The 17006-nt window shown below is 41.7% G+C and overlaps 1 protein-coding gene across 1 annotated transcript in view; it reads right to left on the bottom strand.

The window, feature by feature from the left end:
- Positions 1-1556: 1556 nt before the first annotated feature.
- The window catches only part of iars1 (isoleucyl-tRNA synthetase 1), a 75840-nt gene continuing 60390 nt past the window's right edge, over positions 1557-17006 (bottom strand). Inside the window, exons 25-34 of the mRNA XM_084063146.1 lie at positions 16896-16979; positions 15282-15456; positions 11459-11571; positions 8950-9045; positions 7084-7260; positions 6516-6636; positions 5928-6053; positions 4703-4849; positions 3983-4135; positions 1557-1943 (exon numbers count right to left, since the gene is read on the bottom strand). Coding sequence (XP_083919272.1) covers positions 1861-1943; positions 3983-4135; positions 4703-4849; positions 5928-6053; positions 6516-6636; positions 7084-7260; positions 8950-9045; positions 11459-11571; positions 15282-15456; positions 16896-16979 — 1275 coding nt within the window. The 3' untranslated portion in view covers positions 1557-1860. The remainder of the gene's footprint in view (positions 1944-3982; positions 4136-4702; positions 4850-5927; positions 6054-6515; positions 6637-7083; positions 7261-8949; positions 9046-11458; positions 11572-15281; positions 15457-16895; positions 16980-17006) is intronic.

Raw genomic sequence — 17006 nt, 5'->3', positions numbered from 1 at the left:
AATCCCTGGCCACATCCCTTTCCACACGTAAACGCAGAAACGCATTGATCATAGACTGTAGTGTTGCTCTCTCTCTCTCTCTCTCTCTCTCTCTCTCTCTCTCTCTCTCTCTCTCTCTCTCTCTCTCTCTCTCTCTCTCTCTCTCTCTCTCTCTCTCTCTCTCTCTCTCTCTCTCTCTCTCTCTCTCTCTCTCTCTCTCTCTCTCTCTCTCTCTCTCTCTCTCTCTCTCTCTCTCTCTCTCTCTCTCTCTCTCTCTCTCTCTCTTATTATTATAATGACCATGTGCGAATGCGCGATGACATCATCGTACGGTACCTACATGAGAAATGTGACAAATACTATAGGCTAGCCTACGTTTTACCGTGTCTGGTACCAATACAAAAAAAGAAACTGGTCTGAACTTGTAGATCTGCTACTTTTGCATTAAAACGGCGATGACAAAGGAACACAGGCTTGCACCGCATACAACGCTGCCTGGCCAGGAGTCGGTGCGTTGCTTACCGGCCTGCCTACGACCGATAGACCTCCGCCGCCGCGGAGGCACAAGCGGGCTATTGCCTCCTCCCATGCCCACCAGGGGAAGCTCTGCTCCGGGTAGTGGCCCCTGGTCCATGCCCGGGCGTAGGCGGGAACCACTTTGCGCATGTCAAAAGTTATATTCTGAATGAATGCTTTGGTCGTGTAAACGAGGAATACTTTTATTCAGGTCCCATGTAAACAGGTGAGTGGATCAGATTCCTCTATTCAGAATGAGTTCATTCGGAATGAATTCATTCTGAATGAATACATGAGTGTCCATGTAACTGTGGCCAATGAGTTCCAATGGTTCCCCAAATACGGATGGAGTCATAATTACTCTGAACCAAATTAACTTGGTTAGAGACAGCCTTGATGGAACACAGGCTGCATAAAGGGCATCATTAGCATTACAAAGGGAAAGAACCTTCAGAGGTAATATTGACAGTTGGACAAACGAGGTCATTTCATCACACCATTTCATGCTATTAGCGGAGAATAGAAGGGCTGACCTGAGACCAGTTCAGCAAGTAATGGCGCAGTTTAGGGCTGCAACTGTCTATTATTTTCTTAGCGAATATTTTATCGTTTACTTCTTTGAATAATTAATTAATCGAGAAGCCCCTTTTTCATATATTGATTAGTTTTTAATATACAATCAACCAATTGATTAACCATTTAAGTGTTATGTTATTATACATACAATGGTGTTGTGCAAGAATAGTGAAAATAGCAGATCTACAAGCTCACAATGTGTTGCATCGCGACGCGTTGAGGAGTTGGGAGCTTCTAGATCTGCTATTTTCACAACTTTTGAACATTTATTGTTTTAACGTTTAGCCTATAATGTATACTATTAAATTACTATTTTAAATTAACTATAATATTTATAATCAATTAAATCTATTAGTTCCATTAACTGCCATACAGTACTGTTAGGTGCAGTCATGTGACTTCACCCGCCTAGATCAGTAGTACTATTATGAATAGATTCATGACAGAAAAACATGGTTTGTTGAGTGAAAAGAATAATTCAACACTATTGTTTGGACAGTTTAATGTTTTGATTGAACAAATTAAAACAAAAGAGATAACAGACTTTCGCCTCTAACAAATAATTTTGCAAATGTGGCCTGACCGACAACGCAATCTGCTTCAACAGTACTTGCAACTTCCTCTTTCAGATAGCAAATATTGTAAAAGGAATGAAATGTGATTGAAAACAGTAAATAAACAGCTGTAACCTAGGTGTTTGGATTTATTTTTTCCCAAGAACAAAGAAATGCCTCAACAGTATACCGTAGGGAAGGTAAGTGTTTTGTCTCCGGGGGAAGGCCTGTAGGTTTATGCCTCAGCGGTGGTGGGGAGAGCTCTCACATAAATGGTTTTGGTGTTCAGACTCTTCACGGAGGAATCGCCTGGTAGCTCTGAAAAAATAAAAAATAAAATGTTACATGTTTATTACAGTGTAGGATGATATCCACCTCATTCAAGTATTTTTTGTGACTATAACATGTGAGAGGGAGAGAGACAGAGACCATAAACCCATGCAATTCAAACTAAAAGAAATATACTAAAATACTAAATTAAAATCTTTTCCACCATTTCTCACTTATTGAGCTTCATCAAAAACCTACTTAGTATCTCAACAGCCTGTGTGGTTTATTGAAAACATTATTTAGTCTGTTGGAAATCTCAATCAACGAGCCGTTTGCTTAGCAAACATCGTATGCAAAAACAAAAAGTCAATTTACGAAGAGAGATTTGGGACATGAATTGATATGACCTTTAACCCTGATCATCCCACCAGCTTTCTTTTGTTCTACCGTGTAGGAGTGAGATGTGTTCCTTTTAATGAAGTTGACAACACAAGTTCAAGAGTTAAGATCACCCTCTACGTATCCATGATACTCCACGTCCGCAATCACCACAGCATTAATTCACCTGTGTTTGCATGAGTCACTTGTTGTTTTCTGCTTCACAACCAGAATGAAAACGGACATCTCAGTGTAGTTCCATAACACGGAGAGGCAAAGCAGGAATGTTATTATGATTTTATTGCTTATGGATACTGAATCTCTGCCCATCTGCCAGCATTGGCTCCGGAACTGTACAGTAATTGCGCGGGGATGTTCCAAGAATCAACAGGCCTCTGTAGTTCTACAGCTGCCGTTCCTCGCCTCTGTTACAAGGTTGGCACTCCTCTGATGCTAACAACCTGGCTGGCTGAAGGCTATCTGTACGCTTCTGTCCGACACATGATTTACCACCTCCTGTTTAACTGGAGCCTCTGTTAGTGATAGTTAACCCTGACCTCTCAAGCCCTCGGTGCAGGAGTTAATGGCACACTCGACCCTGCGGCCTAGCAGCTCCGTATCGGAATGCAGTGTACACATAATGAGGACCGAGGCTGAGCTTCCAGTGGACCCGTTACAGATATGGTGCATATGCAGCCAGCTCACATCATGAAAAAACCTGGACAAAATTGGCAATTGATATATCATATTTATATTGCCGCATTTTACACGAAATATTGGTTATGCCAATTGCCAAAGTAATATAGTGCTCCGATTGGTCCTTTTCGCCCGACATGGAAGCAGCTGCAGTATAGCCCACTAGGATAGCCTTTGGTTTCTCTAAAACTGAACAACCCCCACTAATTGGTAATGGCTTAAACAAGACCTTACGGGTGACTGTAGCCAAGTGGGTAGATAGGCCGTCTGGGAATCGAAAGGTCCCCGGTTCGACCCTCGGCTCGCCCAGTCTACATGTCAAAATGTCCCTGAGCAAGACACTTAATTAACCCCTGAGCCACATGAGCAGCCATCTGCTGGGGGAATGCAGGAAAGTTATTTCCCCCTACCGCAGGGACTAGTAAATACACCAGCTCTGGAACAGCACTGACCAAGTGTAATAAAGTGAGGAGTAGGGACCAGGGCAGATAGAATAACTTTACAGTAGGTGCTTAACTCATACGTGCCGACACAGAAGCGGCATTGAGACATGTTTAGAGGTTTCTAAAGGGGATGTTGTTTTTCTTTGATTATCACAGTGATTTCACAGTTTGTGAATCAGTGGTGTATTACTACACCACTGATTCACAAACTGTAGGCCTACAAGTGGGCAGTCAGAATATTGCAATTGGGCCCCCAAATAATTGGCAAAACACTAATGATAATGTACAATTAGTAAAAAAAATAAAACAAATGTCATGGTTTGTTTTCTTTTCAAACACGTCATAATAAATAGGAACTTGAAGTATAATACACAATCGATTGATTGATCATTACAATAAACGTGTTCTAAAAATGCACACCAAAATGTCCATCAATCTGACCACTTAACACGGCAGCCATATGGCTGCCGTGTTAAGTGGTCAGATGGGAGGGCCGCAAACACGAGATTTTCAAAAAAATAAAAGGTTTGAAACCGCTGTACAAGTCTACACTACACCGTTTCCTCTTACCCTGAGTAAGGTCCTGATTCAGGTAGAGTTTGAGTCTTCTGTTCCGAAGCCCAAACACCTTGGCAGTCTCTGCCAGCAGGCCTGTGTGGCTCAGCCCGTTGTGACCCACTGGGTTCTCCAGGAGAAGGGTGGCAACCTCTCCAGTCAGGCACTCTGAGAGGAGGAGGAGGAGACAATGTGTGAGAGAACTGAAAGACAACGACATTAGGGATGGGCGATATGACTTCAAATCAATCACGATTCTTTCAAACTTTTGCCTCGATTACGATTAATGAACGATCATTCTGTAAATATTGAACAAATGAAAAGTATTAACAAAAAGCTTGTGACTTAATAATAGTCATACATTATAATAATACATTGGAACACAGGTTCTTTTTTACATTTCCTGAAAAGTTACGGTTTTGGACATAAAAGGTTTTTGCCCGATAGCGATGATATGAAACTGGGGGTCCTTGAAAAAAATATTGTTACAGTACCAAAGTAAAAGTACTCAAACTTTTTAAAATGTGTCAAAATGTTTTGAAAATAACCGATCTACAAGTTCTCAACACGACGCACAAATAAAAAGTACAATATTTGCCTCTGAGATGTAGTGGAGTAGAAGTATACAGTAATAAAAAATGGATTATACTCAACTCAAGTAAAGTGAAACTACCAAATTGTTTAACTTTAGAGTAAATGTAGTGATGGTTACAGTGCACCACTGGTGGTTCGTACCGGCTGGCTGTGCGTTGCAGAGCAGCAGGTTGATATAGGGACAGAGCAGGCCGTCTGTAGTGGGGGCGGGGCTAGGGGAGGAGCCTGGTGATGTCACTGACAGAGTTGTACCACTGAGAGCCTGAAGGTCTGACGCATTATTCAACTCTGGGGGTGAACACGTACATGTGCACATTTATAGGTAAACAGAACAGAACAGGAAAAACACACACACACACACACACACACGAACACACACACACACACACACACACGAACACACACACACACACACACACACGCGTCTTGTTCACTAGCATTCGCTACTTCTTCACTAGCATTCGCTACTTCTTCAATCACTGTGACCTTGATTCGGTAGCTTGGTTTGTACTTGAAGTGTGTGGCTACAGATGGATAGATATTTCATTTTCCCTCAAGGAGGAAATTATTTTCTACAGCAAATGCTTACATAACACAAACACATAAGTCTTATACAGAATTAAACAAAATACAGGATTTGGAGGAACACTTAATGAGAGAGGGTACATAACAGACAGTCATGGATTGATACTGGAATTCTTTCATTCTACTCTTTTAACTACAAGGCACATGTATGTCTTTACTGGCTTTGCCATCTACAGAATGTATTACAGTGAATTTGGGAAAAAACAAGAACTTGGGCGGAACATACAAAACAAGCAAGGTGACACATTGACACCCACCAGAGAGCGATTGAAAATAATGAAAAGAAAAGAAAAACCCATGCAGCATTTAATCAGAGGTCATTCAAGAAATCACGAAATATAGCAGGTGCATTAATAATTTCCTACCAGCTAAACAAAAGTGAATTTGGCCTGTAGTGTGAGAATAAATATATTTCTGCATAACACTGCAGACCTAAAATGTGCGCATTGAAACAGGCGATACCTATAACATCCATCATGGCTTGGAAACTCGGTGCTTGTCAGCGTGCGAGGCTATCGTTGCGGGCCCTCGCTCACCTGACTGCTCGCTGTCAGCACGCCTCACGACACAAGGCCTTGCTGTCAGCACACCTGACTTGTTTTCAGGTAATGTAAAAAGTCATGCATGTAAAACTTTATTCAGTTGAGAGCGAAACAAAACAAGTAATTTCTTTGCAGGTGAATTTGCAAATGTTTCCAAATTCCCTGTCCTTGCGTGTGCATGTGTGCAGTATGTGATCATTCATTTCACTACTGTATTTGAGGTGAAAACTAGGTCTCACCAGTATTGCCGTTGAAGAAAGAGAGCTGGGTGTTGTTGGTTCCAAATACACTGCTGCACACCTCCCGAAGCTTGTTCATCCCCAGTCTGTTGTCTCCAACTGGGTTCTCCAAAAGAACCACCCCCGCTGTAGGACAACCAATCACAGTCGTTTTTTTCATTGATCCTTGTCAATCAAGGAGACTCTTTTTCCACATTGACTCCTGTTCTTCTTTGTTAGTCATACTGTGTAACTTGTTCAATTAAACAAAAGTTATTTCTTTATTATTATCTTTCACTGGTATATTTTCCACATAGGTGCTTTTTGAGACGGAACACTGCATATTAATGAACAATACATGTCAATGTAATGTAAATACACCGGATTTAGCAAAAATGCTAATTTACAGCCACAGTCCCCACAAAAAAAGACCATAAAACAAGCAACAATAAAATACATTACATTACACAGGGAAAACAAAGCATAGATACAGAAACAGGTACAAAAGGTGCAAAGTATTTCTACTTTAAAGTACACAATGGATTCAAAGTGGGCTTAAATTATACAAAATAATAAAGTAATTGCATATCCCAGTTGGTAATAGCATACCTTGTTCCTTGTTGGCGAGTTTGACCCTGAGATTGACATAGGAGCACGCAGGTCCATTCAGGTTGATTTTGGGAGCTGAAGACCCCTTCAATATGGTCAACTCCAAATCTGAGCCCTTCAGCTGCAACAGGAGACAGACATTAACCACTTAAACCCCCCATAAGAGCTTCCCCCAGAATTTGGATGCTGGGGCTTAAGTGGGTAAAAAACACTCTCCCTTTTCACAGTTTACCGTTGTCACACACCGAAAATAGCGATATACACGTTCACAACGCGTCGCACTGAGGCACGTTGTGAGCTTTTAGATTCAGTGTGCGGCACCGGTACGCAAAACCAAGTATAACTCATCCTTTAGAGAAAGCCAAAAGTTAGCCGACAGAAAGACATGCTGCACTCTTATGAAATCTAAATGACTGAAATCAGTCGTGGGGACTGAGAACTTTAATACAGGTTTACAGTCTAGATTCGGGTCCCAGAGATTAAAATAAATAAATGAAATGTTTATTTTTTTGTGGCGCTCCTTGCTTTTTCAAATTCCTAGCCCCCCAACAATGTAAGCGTCTCTAACCTGAGTCTTCTCCTCTACAACGATGTTGGCGGTGGAGGGAACGGGGTAGGGCAGCAAGGGAGCTTTAGTGGTGGCTAGGATGAACTCTGTGTGAGCCTGGATCACAGAGTCCAGGTACTCCCCTGCTGGCAGGCAGCGGTAGTACACTGTTATTTCATCTGAAGGCACCAAGTGTCCCTGGATAGAGCAGAGACATGAGGAATGAGGAGAGAAAAAGTAAATTCAGTATTTTTTCAATTACTATTGTAATTGTTGTAGACTTGTAGATTTTCACAACGTGTGCATGATGAAGTATACCGTACACGAAAGCGGTTAATTGATTTGTTGATAAATAAAACATTTACAAAATATTTAAATAGTGCTTCTCGATTATTCGAAGAAGTGATCGATATATTAATCGATAATCCATAGTTTCAGCCATAAAGTGATGTATAAAACTAATAAAAGAGGACAGAAGACATTTAATAAGTGGTGGATCACAGCCTGTCCATCTGCTGCTTCCTCCAACCTTCAGACACTCAAACATATTGATCTCATCCTGATTTACAGTGTGTGATTGTTGTACACACACACACACACACGCGCGCGCGCTTGCACGCACGCACGCACACACACCAACTTCAGTGTCACTCAAGGGCAGAAGAATAACATTAGTTAGATACAGAGAAGCAGTCAATCAATGGCGCAAGATTTATGGGCTGCTCCTGCCTAGTCAAGGTACTGACCCCATCCTGAGGAGGTTCACACTGCAGTTGTGTTTCTCTCTCTCTGTGTGTGTGTGTGTGTGTGTGTGTGTGTATGTGTGTGTGTGTGTGTGTGTGTGTGTGTGTGTGTGTGTGTGTGTGTGTGTGTGTGTGTGTGTGCGCACGCGCTTCTCTCAGAGAAAGCTAGAGAGATCAAACACAGTCCTATGCAAAACAATCTGGCCTTCTCTTTCTTCTACCGCATGAAACGCGTGCGCACACACACCAACCTCCCCCCGACCACCCCACCCCCGCAAACTACCGCTTACAACATCTCGAGGAATTGTTAAAAAATTAATTCCCATCTCCCAGGGTGGAAAAAATTCCAGATCTCAGTTTGAAATAACAGGAGGAATTTAGCCTGGCCGGGAGCCAGCGACCACCGCCACCATAGGACGGAAAAAAACCTATTTGTTTCTTGAGAAAACAAGAGGCTGATGGCTAATCCGTCTTTACTCCTCAGACCACTTCAAAGCCTCAAAGTCAAAGTCAAAGTAAAAAAGAAAACATAAAAAAAAATAGGGCCAGTCCATAATTAAGCTTCCCTTAAGTCTGCCTTATGATGGAGACATTTCTCACTGCGGTGCTGCAATGGAAATACTTCAAGGCTGCCTCGACAAAATTAGCATGGGAAATGTAGAGGGGAATATGAATATATCCAGTGTATACACTGTAGTCCAAATGAGTGTTGTTCATAACACCACACATGCCATCAGAAGTGACATTAGTTTAACAGTTCATTTATTCCTGCCTCCAGTGGCTGCAGCATTTCATGTCCTGTCAAAATGTAAATGTCATCCCGGCTCTGCCGTCATACATTACTGCAGGGGTCTTCAACGTTTTTCCCCCTAAGGGTCCCGGACCCCTTGTTGAAGACCCATGCATTACAGTATACACCGTTTCCCAATCAATGAGTGGGTGCCCATTTTTGGGTCACGGACCCATTTTTATGGGTCGTGACTTGTGAGTAAATATCCATTTAATTACGTTTTCTACAAGATATTTTTTAACTATTTCATAAGAAAGGAAAAAAGTGAAAATATCAGATCTACAAGCTCTCAACGTGGCGCATCCTGAAGACACCGTTGTACGACGGTATGAATTAAGCATTATTTCCAACAACCTTCTTTCGTAGCTTCTGGATGCGGTTGATGACCTCTCTTGCCACCCCTTCATCCAACATGGACTGGTCTGGGGATACATCCAACAGCACCAACACCTAAAGGAGGAACAGACCAGGACAGCAACATGGGGTGTTGGGTTATACCAGTGTTGTGCAGTGAGACAAGGACGGGTGTGCCGTAGGACTTTGTGACAACCACACCATTACTGCAACATACAGTATACAGCTATACAAAAAGTTATGAATTATCTTTCAATTTACTATAGCATTTTGTGCATTTCCCAATACAGAGGCAAATTCTATACCCTAAAATAAATATTTTCAACTTTCAATCTGGCATCCCTATTTTGGGCATTTCAATATAGGCGAACCTATTTGGTTTGTAATTTCTTGACAAATGTAAAACAATAGCGAAAATAGCAGATCTACAAGTTCACAATGCATTGTGAGCTTGTAGATCGGCTATTTTCTTAAGACAAGTGTGTCTTAAGATTTCTACTTTCCCATTGGTGTACCTTGGGCACAAAGAGTTTGAAAACCACTTTATGCACTTTTGTTGTACAACACATCAAACTGTTATGCAAAAATACCAAAGGGAGGAATTGTTCCAAAAATATCAATGTATTCTCACTGTTTGGCACTGTGAGCAGGTTCATATGTGGTCCTAATCTTAAATTATTTTATTTTGATCCTCAAGGGAGACTTGTTTTTTGAGTCTTGGCTCACTATCCCTCGTTTGCAAATAGTAGTCATGAAAGGCAAGATATGCAATTTTAACAGCAAGATAATACAGGGCATTTTGACTCAACAAAGGCTCACTGAATAAAATAAATTCCTACCTCCATAATGGCTTAATCCTTTCACCTCTTTATCTATATAAAACATTTTTCAATTATAGATTATAAAATTGGCAAAGGATTCTCCTTAGGCCAATGAACCATCACAACGCATCCACCAGGTATGTGATGATAATGCACGTTTGAGATGAAACCACAACAGCAAAATAGAAAATACAGTATACTGTGTACACTGTATATAAAAAAGGAACTGCATGTGTCCTGTGATCCAGTACTAACAAGTCCAATGAGTAATGTACTATTATTATGCGTACAGTGCGCCCAAAGAATTCCAAGTGTTAATGTGCAAATTGGTGTTGTGCTACTAATAAGTGTCCATGAACTAGCGCTGAAATGACTGGCATGTTCCATAAGGTCCAGCCAGAATATTGCACTCTGAGAAGGACGGGTAGAAAGGGAGAGACAATGAGAATGAGAGGAAGCGAGTCAACAGACGAACGGTGAGACAGAAACAGAGAAAGAAATGAACAGTGGGACAAGAGGGGGGAGGGGGGAGAGAGAGAGGGGGAAAGAGAGCGAGAGCGAGAGAGGGAGAAGTGAACACGGATGAAGTGAGAGAGAAAGATGGGAACAGACAGGGTAGGAGAGAACAAGTGCAGTGTGGTTTGTGTACAGTTGGAGGAGCAGTGATTAGAAAGAGCCTGTGGGCATATGCATACTGCTGGTTCCCACTTAGCCATGAAATTATTTCCTACACTGACTGCACAGGCACTGACAGCTGTGACATCGCCTCTGACTCCACCTGCTGGCTGTGTGTTCTGTTTTTGGTTGTTCTCGTCTGTCTATTACCAGGTACAGTATGACAGTGGTTCTCAAACTGTGGGTCGGGACCCCCAGGGGGGTCTCCATATGAATTGGGGTGGGGTGGGGCCTAGATGACAGTGGAGTGACAATTTAAGGACTTTTAAGACCATTACTACAGCAAAAGTAATGAACAAACTATACTATAAAAACGGTAAAACATTGGCCAAATTGTCAAATAATATAAGAAAGAGGCAAAATATGTGAAATTAGCCTATCTACAAGCTCACAACGCCTTGTAGGTTGGCTATTTTCACAATATTTATCTGTGGAACCGAGTCAAACTAAATGTAATGCCTCAACTCCTACAAGTGCTTATCAGGGTGGGGGGGTCAAATATGATTACTATTTGGGGGGTCAAGGCCTTAAAAGGTTGAGAAACACCGCAGTAGGAGTTGGGGATCGTCAGTGCTTATGAGATTCACCTGGGCCAGGTGCACCCAGTTGCAGATACACAAGCTGTCCACTCAGTCATATCTCTCTTTTGTTTTTTAAATAGACGAAAATAGCAGATCTACAAGCTTATAACACATTGCGATGCGACGCCCTGTGAGCTTGTAGATCGGTTATTTCAAGCTTTTTAAAATATATTGAAATTATAAAATTATTATAAATTATAAAATATTTATGCCATAGTGCATTATTTATATTGATTATTGGTACCAGTCCTTGCCAGTCATTTCTTTGTATAGTCAAGTTGTCATATGCCCTGTGCAATTCTTGTATTACGAAGCCTAAAAGCCAAACAGTAATGTAATTATTTTATTGTTTCAATGCCCAGAAAAAAAAAAGTAAAATGTCATGATGATGACAGTAGTCCTAGTTAGGATTTGAGTGCATGTGTTATTTACCTGTGCATCCGAGTGGGCCTCGTACTGCACGGCTGTGCCAGAGCTCTGTTCGAAGGTGTACATGAGCCTCAGGTCCTCCTGATGAAGCTCAAGACCGTCCACCATGATGGAGCCTGAAACCAGCACACAACAGCATGGGTACACATCCTTTTACAGCGGTGCTTCTCAACCTGTGGGCCGAGGCCCCAACTGGTGGGCCGCGAGGGTATTGAAAATGGGCCCCAAAAGAATTGGCAAAATCCTAAGATTTTAATGATACAGTAATATTATAAAATTATAAAAATAGAAAACTCATGGCATTTTTTCTTTGAAACCTTGAAAAATGTGATACAGATGAAAAGGACTTAAAGTATACTGTGTTAGTTGCATTGATCCAAGCCGGAACATAATCGATTGATTGGTCATTAAAATGAAAATGCTCTGACAATACATGCGGCCCACCCATCTGACCACTTAACACGGCAGCCGGCCACCAACACTTTTTGAGATTTTCAAGACGGCCCTGATCCAGAAAAGGTTGAGATACACTGTTTTACAGACATGCATGCAACGCAAAACATACTGTACAAGCAAGTGATAACACAACGCCACCCCAACAGAAATATAACGTCCATCAGTGATCCATATTGTTGTGTGTGCATAAAAACGTATAACAAGATTTATGAAGTATTATATGTGCCGGTCATAATGCATTATAAGGTCAGCGGAACGGCACATTATAAGTACCATAACGTAGCCAATTATAAAGTGTCTGTTATAAGTTATGCATAATTATAAACATAAACGAGTGTTAGGGTTAGTATTAAGCCTTATAAGCGCATTATAAATGAGCTTATAGTGCATTATAGACCTGACCTTAATATACAGTCTTGCCGTAATTTGTTGAGACCCCCATGGGTCTATATGTTCCCCTACTTTTCCCTCTATACCAAATCTCTTTACCAAAAATAGCCCATCAACAAACTCACAGCTTGTGGATCTACTTTTTATCAAATGTTAGCATAATATAACATGCCTAGAATAGGGACGCTAGAGTTCCTGTTAGGGGTGGAAAATATAATCGATTCAGCAATTAATCGCGATTCGGACAAGGACGATTATTAAAAAATAATAATCGATAATTTAAAAAAAAATCAATTAAGAGTTTTTTTTCATCATATCACCAATTGCACAGAAGGCAGCCGTATTTTGGTTGGTTATCATAATATTGAGAAGCCTTTGTTATAAGTCAGTATTATTTTACAAAAAAAGACTTGATTATTTTGTTGTTTTCTGCAATTGTTGATGTTGGTAAATATAACCTTCCAGCTGACAGTGACACATCTCTTCCTTTCGTTTTTATTATCAATAAAAGATAATGGAAGTAAATTAATCACGAATCGCAATAATCGCAATTTAATTCGATCGTAGCCCTTGGAATCGGAATCTAATTTAATCGTCAGGTACCTACCAATTTCCGCCCCTAGTTCCTGTGGTTATTATCTAGTTCATTATTGCTACAGTAGTAGTCAGATGTTAGGAAATGTGAAGGAAAATGATTCATCCCTCCACCATCGGCCCTAAATATACTTGAACAAACTGACTACGGCTGTCTACTGTTTATTTACTCAGGTTAGTCTCTTGAGATGAATTCTCATTTCTGTAAACACCCTGAAAATTCCACAGTGAAAAGGTGTTTCTCTGAGCGCGTCGCACAAAAAGCTGTGCCACATCTTTGAACTGGCCACGTTCTTTACATGTGATCTTACATGGCGGCAGTTCGTCCGCATGTCAATTCCAATTCCAGTAGTGTTGGATCAGAGACTCCAACCAATGAGTTCCAGGGGGGCCCCAACAAAATGTGTTGATACAGCATCACAATCATTTTAACCACTTTATCCATATTTTATAAGTTAGCTATTAAAAAATAGATATACAAGCTCACACGTGCCGCTTGTACATTTGCTATTTTCTGGGGAAAGAAATAAAAACTTGAAGGTAGTACAATTTGTTTTTACACAGATCTTATCTTCTGGGGGTCCCTGGCACAAAACATTTTCAGATGGGGTTCCTCGGCCAAATACAATTTGGGGATCCTTGACATGAAAAAGTTTGAGAACCACTGCAATAACTATAATCAATCTAGTCAAGCCCCCCCCCCCCCCCACCCCCGTTTTGCCAAGAGCCACATTTACCCACGTATGTGTTCTGAGTGAAAACCATGACCGCGTTCTCTTCCCGTCTCTGCTTCTCTCCTCCTCCACACCCGCAGGGAGGGTGAAACAGTCAACGCTGTTCCTCTAATCCTGGATTTCCGCGCTATGATTTCCCGGCATATACCCTGGTCCCACCCCCACCTTACCTTCTCTTAACCACACTACCACCTATTTTGGGAATGTCATCATTATAGGCAAACATTTTCAGAAATGTAAAGAATGTTTTATTTTCTATAGGGCTTAAGTGGTTAAACCCTTCCCTACCTATGCGTTCAATGTTACAAGTAAGGAATTCACGTGTTAGCTGGCTTCACACAGAGATAGGTGAGATACTTTCTATTTATTTTTGTATTTTTCCTGCTTTATTTAGATTAAGAGTGTAGCGAGACAGGGGTGAACCGATACCCAAGTGGTGTTAGGGTGCATAACGCATGGGGCAATGCCAGCTGGCCCGCCCATTTGCCGAATGTCATATCTCTACCGTCTCTCTTTCCACTATTGCTGTCAAATACAGGCTTAAAAAGGCCCCAGAAATGTTGGATTCTATCTTGGGTCCTCACAGCTCACAAGGAGCATGTGGACAGTGCACTAGTTGAGTCACCAGGCACCCAGAGAAAAGAAATCTCATATGTTATTGGCCAAATTGGCACCCAGAGATTACTGCAACATCATAGGTGACACTTCAGTGATTACATTTTTTAGTCCAATGGTGCAGCAAGTAATGGCTCGGCTCAAAGCATCAGCTGTGACTGTTCGACCGTGACATCATGTCACCGATGATGTACCGTTTTGTTGTAAAAAACATTCCACAAACTGGCTGTAGCCAAGAACATTTCTTCTCATTTTATGACCCATTCCTTGTCATCATGTGAAGATGCTTATACTCTATAGGATCCTAAAAATGGGTTCTACATCAGCACCAAACAGATATCCTCTATCAGTCTTGGTGCTTATTTGTGTGCATTCCTCCTCCCAGCCTGTTCCTCCCTGCTCCATCGACCCTTATTTTTCTCCATCCTTCTACAAACTCATCTGGACTTCAAAGAGGTTCAGGAGATTGGAAATGGGAAATTCCCACAGCCCTGCTGACCCCTAGAGCTGTGTTCCCCTGAGGCCCGCAATTCTCATCCGGTTTCATTCCTAATTGGAGAGACAGGATACCTGACACTGCTTCAGTCTCTCCCTCTGGCTCTTATTACCGTATCAGAGCAGTTTTGCTTTAGTAACGTGCAGCAAAATGGTTTTAAGCTTAAAACCCTATAAACTGGACCACTAATTTGTTCTTAACCACTTAACAACCCCCCCCCCCCCCCCAAACAGTCTCCACCGCTGTTCTTGTTGCCTTCTGGTTGTCTACAGTTCTGAAACACGCTTCTGATCTTCCAAAAAAAACACAAACATATTGTTTGCAAGAAGATGTACATCATGCTTCCAAGTACTGTAGGTCTGCATCCCGCATCTCTAATACTGGTTTAAATTTGCATCTTTAGGAAGTTCACTAGTCCGTTGTTCGCTAAATGTGGCTGCTGCCCTTGCATATATCGCTATACATAACTACTAATTGGTCCCTTGCCGTTTGTTGATCAGTTCTATGACTGACTGATATGACCACACACACACACACACACCTGTCTTCTGGAAGGCCTCCAGCTGTTCATTGGTCAGCTCCTTGATGGAGGCAGTGACAGCTTTGAAGGCCCCCTTCAGCCTCTTTCCCAGCACCATGTGGTCAGGCTCTGCCCTCAGACGAATGCCATACTTGTCCTTGTCAGTCGATAGAGTCAGCTGGCGCACATTTAGCTCCTGAATGACACCACACACACAAGGAAAGACATGGATGGGTAAAGTTAGACAGTGTGCTGTAATTGGGTTTGGACAGGGCCAGTTCCCAAAAGTAGAGTTGGAGAGACAGAATGAGACAAAATGAAGTGCAATGATTCAGTGTGCAATACTGCCATCCAGCAATCACCGTCACTCAGATAGCCTATAAACCTGGGAGTCACACAATGAATCTTCAGCAAGCTATTCCTCCTGGCCATTCATTCAGACAGACAGACAGACAGTACCTCTGCCCTCCAGTTCAATATGATCAATAACTCATATTGTAAAGAGAAAGATGTGTGTGAAGCATCAGGCATGTGTGATGTAGCAACGGAGGTACTCATATACGACACTGGCCTGTTGTGTGTGTCTGCAGCGCACTTCACCCAATTACTGAGAAGAAAACTGTCTTGGACAGGGCTGGCTTCAGTTCTAACGTAGGAAGATTTAAGGCTGCATCATACGATTGGAAATGAAGTACATGAGGAGGCGCGAATGTTTCGCGGGGGTCCCCGTGTATGGAGATCCCTGATGTCATGAGTATATAGTCAAAGTATTAACAGACTTTGGGTTATGTGTTGTACATCAACAGTACTTTTTGGCCCCAAGGACCCCTTCCAATATATTGCGCACTCTTTGGGGGTCCCCGGCAAAGTTAAGTAAGTGGCAAATGTTTAATTACTATTAGCCATTTTGGCTACTTCTCGCTAACTGCATTCCCTTCTGGTGTGGTTCGTACTGAGACAAAATGTTGTTGAAAGAAAACAAATATGCTCCAAAGAGCCAAATGTGAACAATGAAAAGTAGACAAAACAAAGCCAACACAAACAGGACGTTGTGTGGCAAACATTGTACTGAAATTGTACATGTTCTTGTTGTATAACATAGCAAAACAATTAAAAGGGAGACTGATAACAGGACACACGGAAGCGTTGAGTTTTGCCAAAATGCAAAGATAGATTATGTTGTTCAACACTGCCTTTCTCAGCTCAACTGTGGAATTTGAAGTGTCTAAGTGGACTGGTCTCCTCTTTTTCTCACATTATTTGCAAGTACAGTGGATCTCTAACCCAGATTCATATACTGTACAAGTTATCAATGGGATAAGAGCGCAGAGACCAGGCATAAATGGCATTTTCTGATTAACAAGTGCCTAGATTAACAATCTGCACAGTCAGACAAAGCAACTGCTTTGAAAAGTAAATTACTAAAAACGTAATCATACCAGCTCAATTCCTTGGGACGTAATAGCATGGCTATAAATCAAAAGTCAATCAGTACATGACACACATCTGTAATACAAATCTAACCCAAGAAAGGATATTAATAAAACAATTAAACAAAACCCAATTACAGATTCCCCCAAAGAACAGCATTATCAAAGCAAATGGAAGCACAGTAATAAGAGACTGCATGCTCACCTCCAGGATGTATTTCTTCAGAGACTGGATGTCGTTGAGAGCTTCAGGGTCCTGGTGGATCACAACCACCTCCTTCAGAGGGTACTGTAACACACACGCAAATGGCTGCTG

The sequence above is a fragment of the Gymnoscopelus microlampas genome, assembly GCF_963454915.1.
Source record: "Gymnoscopelus microlampas genome assembly, chromosome: 7".
Taxonomy (NCBI): domain Eukaryota; kingdom Metazoa; phylum Chordata; class Actinopteri; order Myctophiformes; family Myctophidae; genus Gymnoscopelus; species Gymnoscopelus microlampas.
The sequence above is the reverse complement of the archived record's forward strand: the minus strand, read 5'-3'. Positions and strand labels throughout refer to the sequence as shown.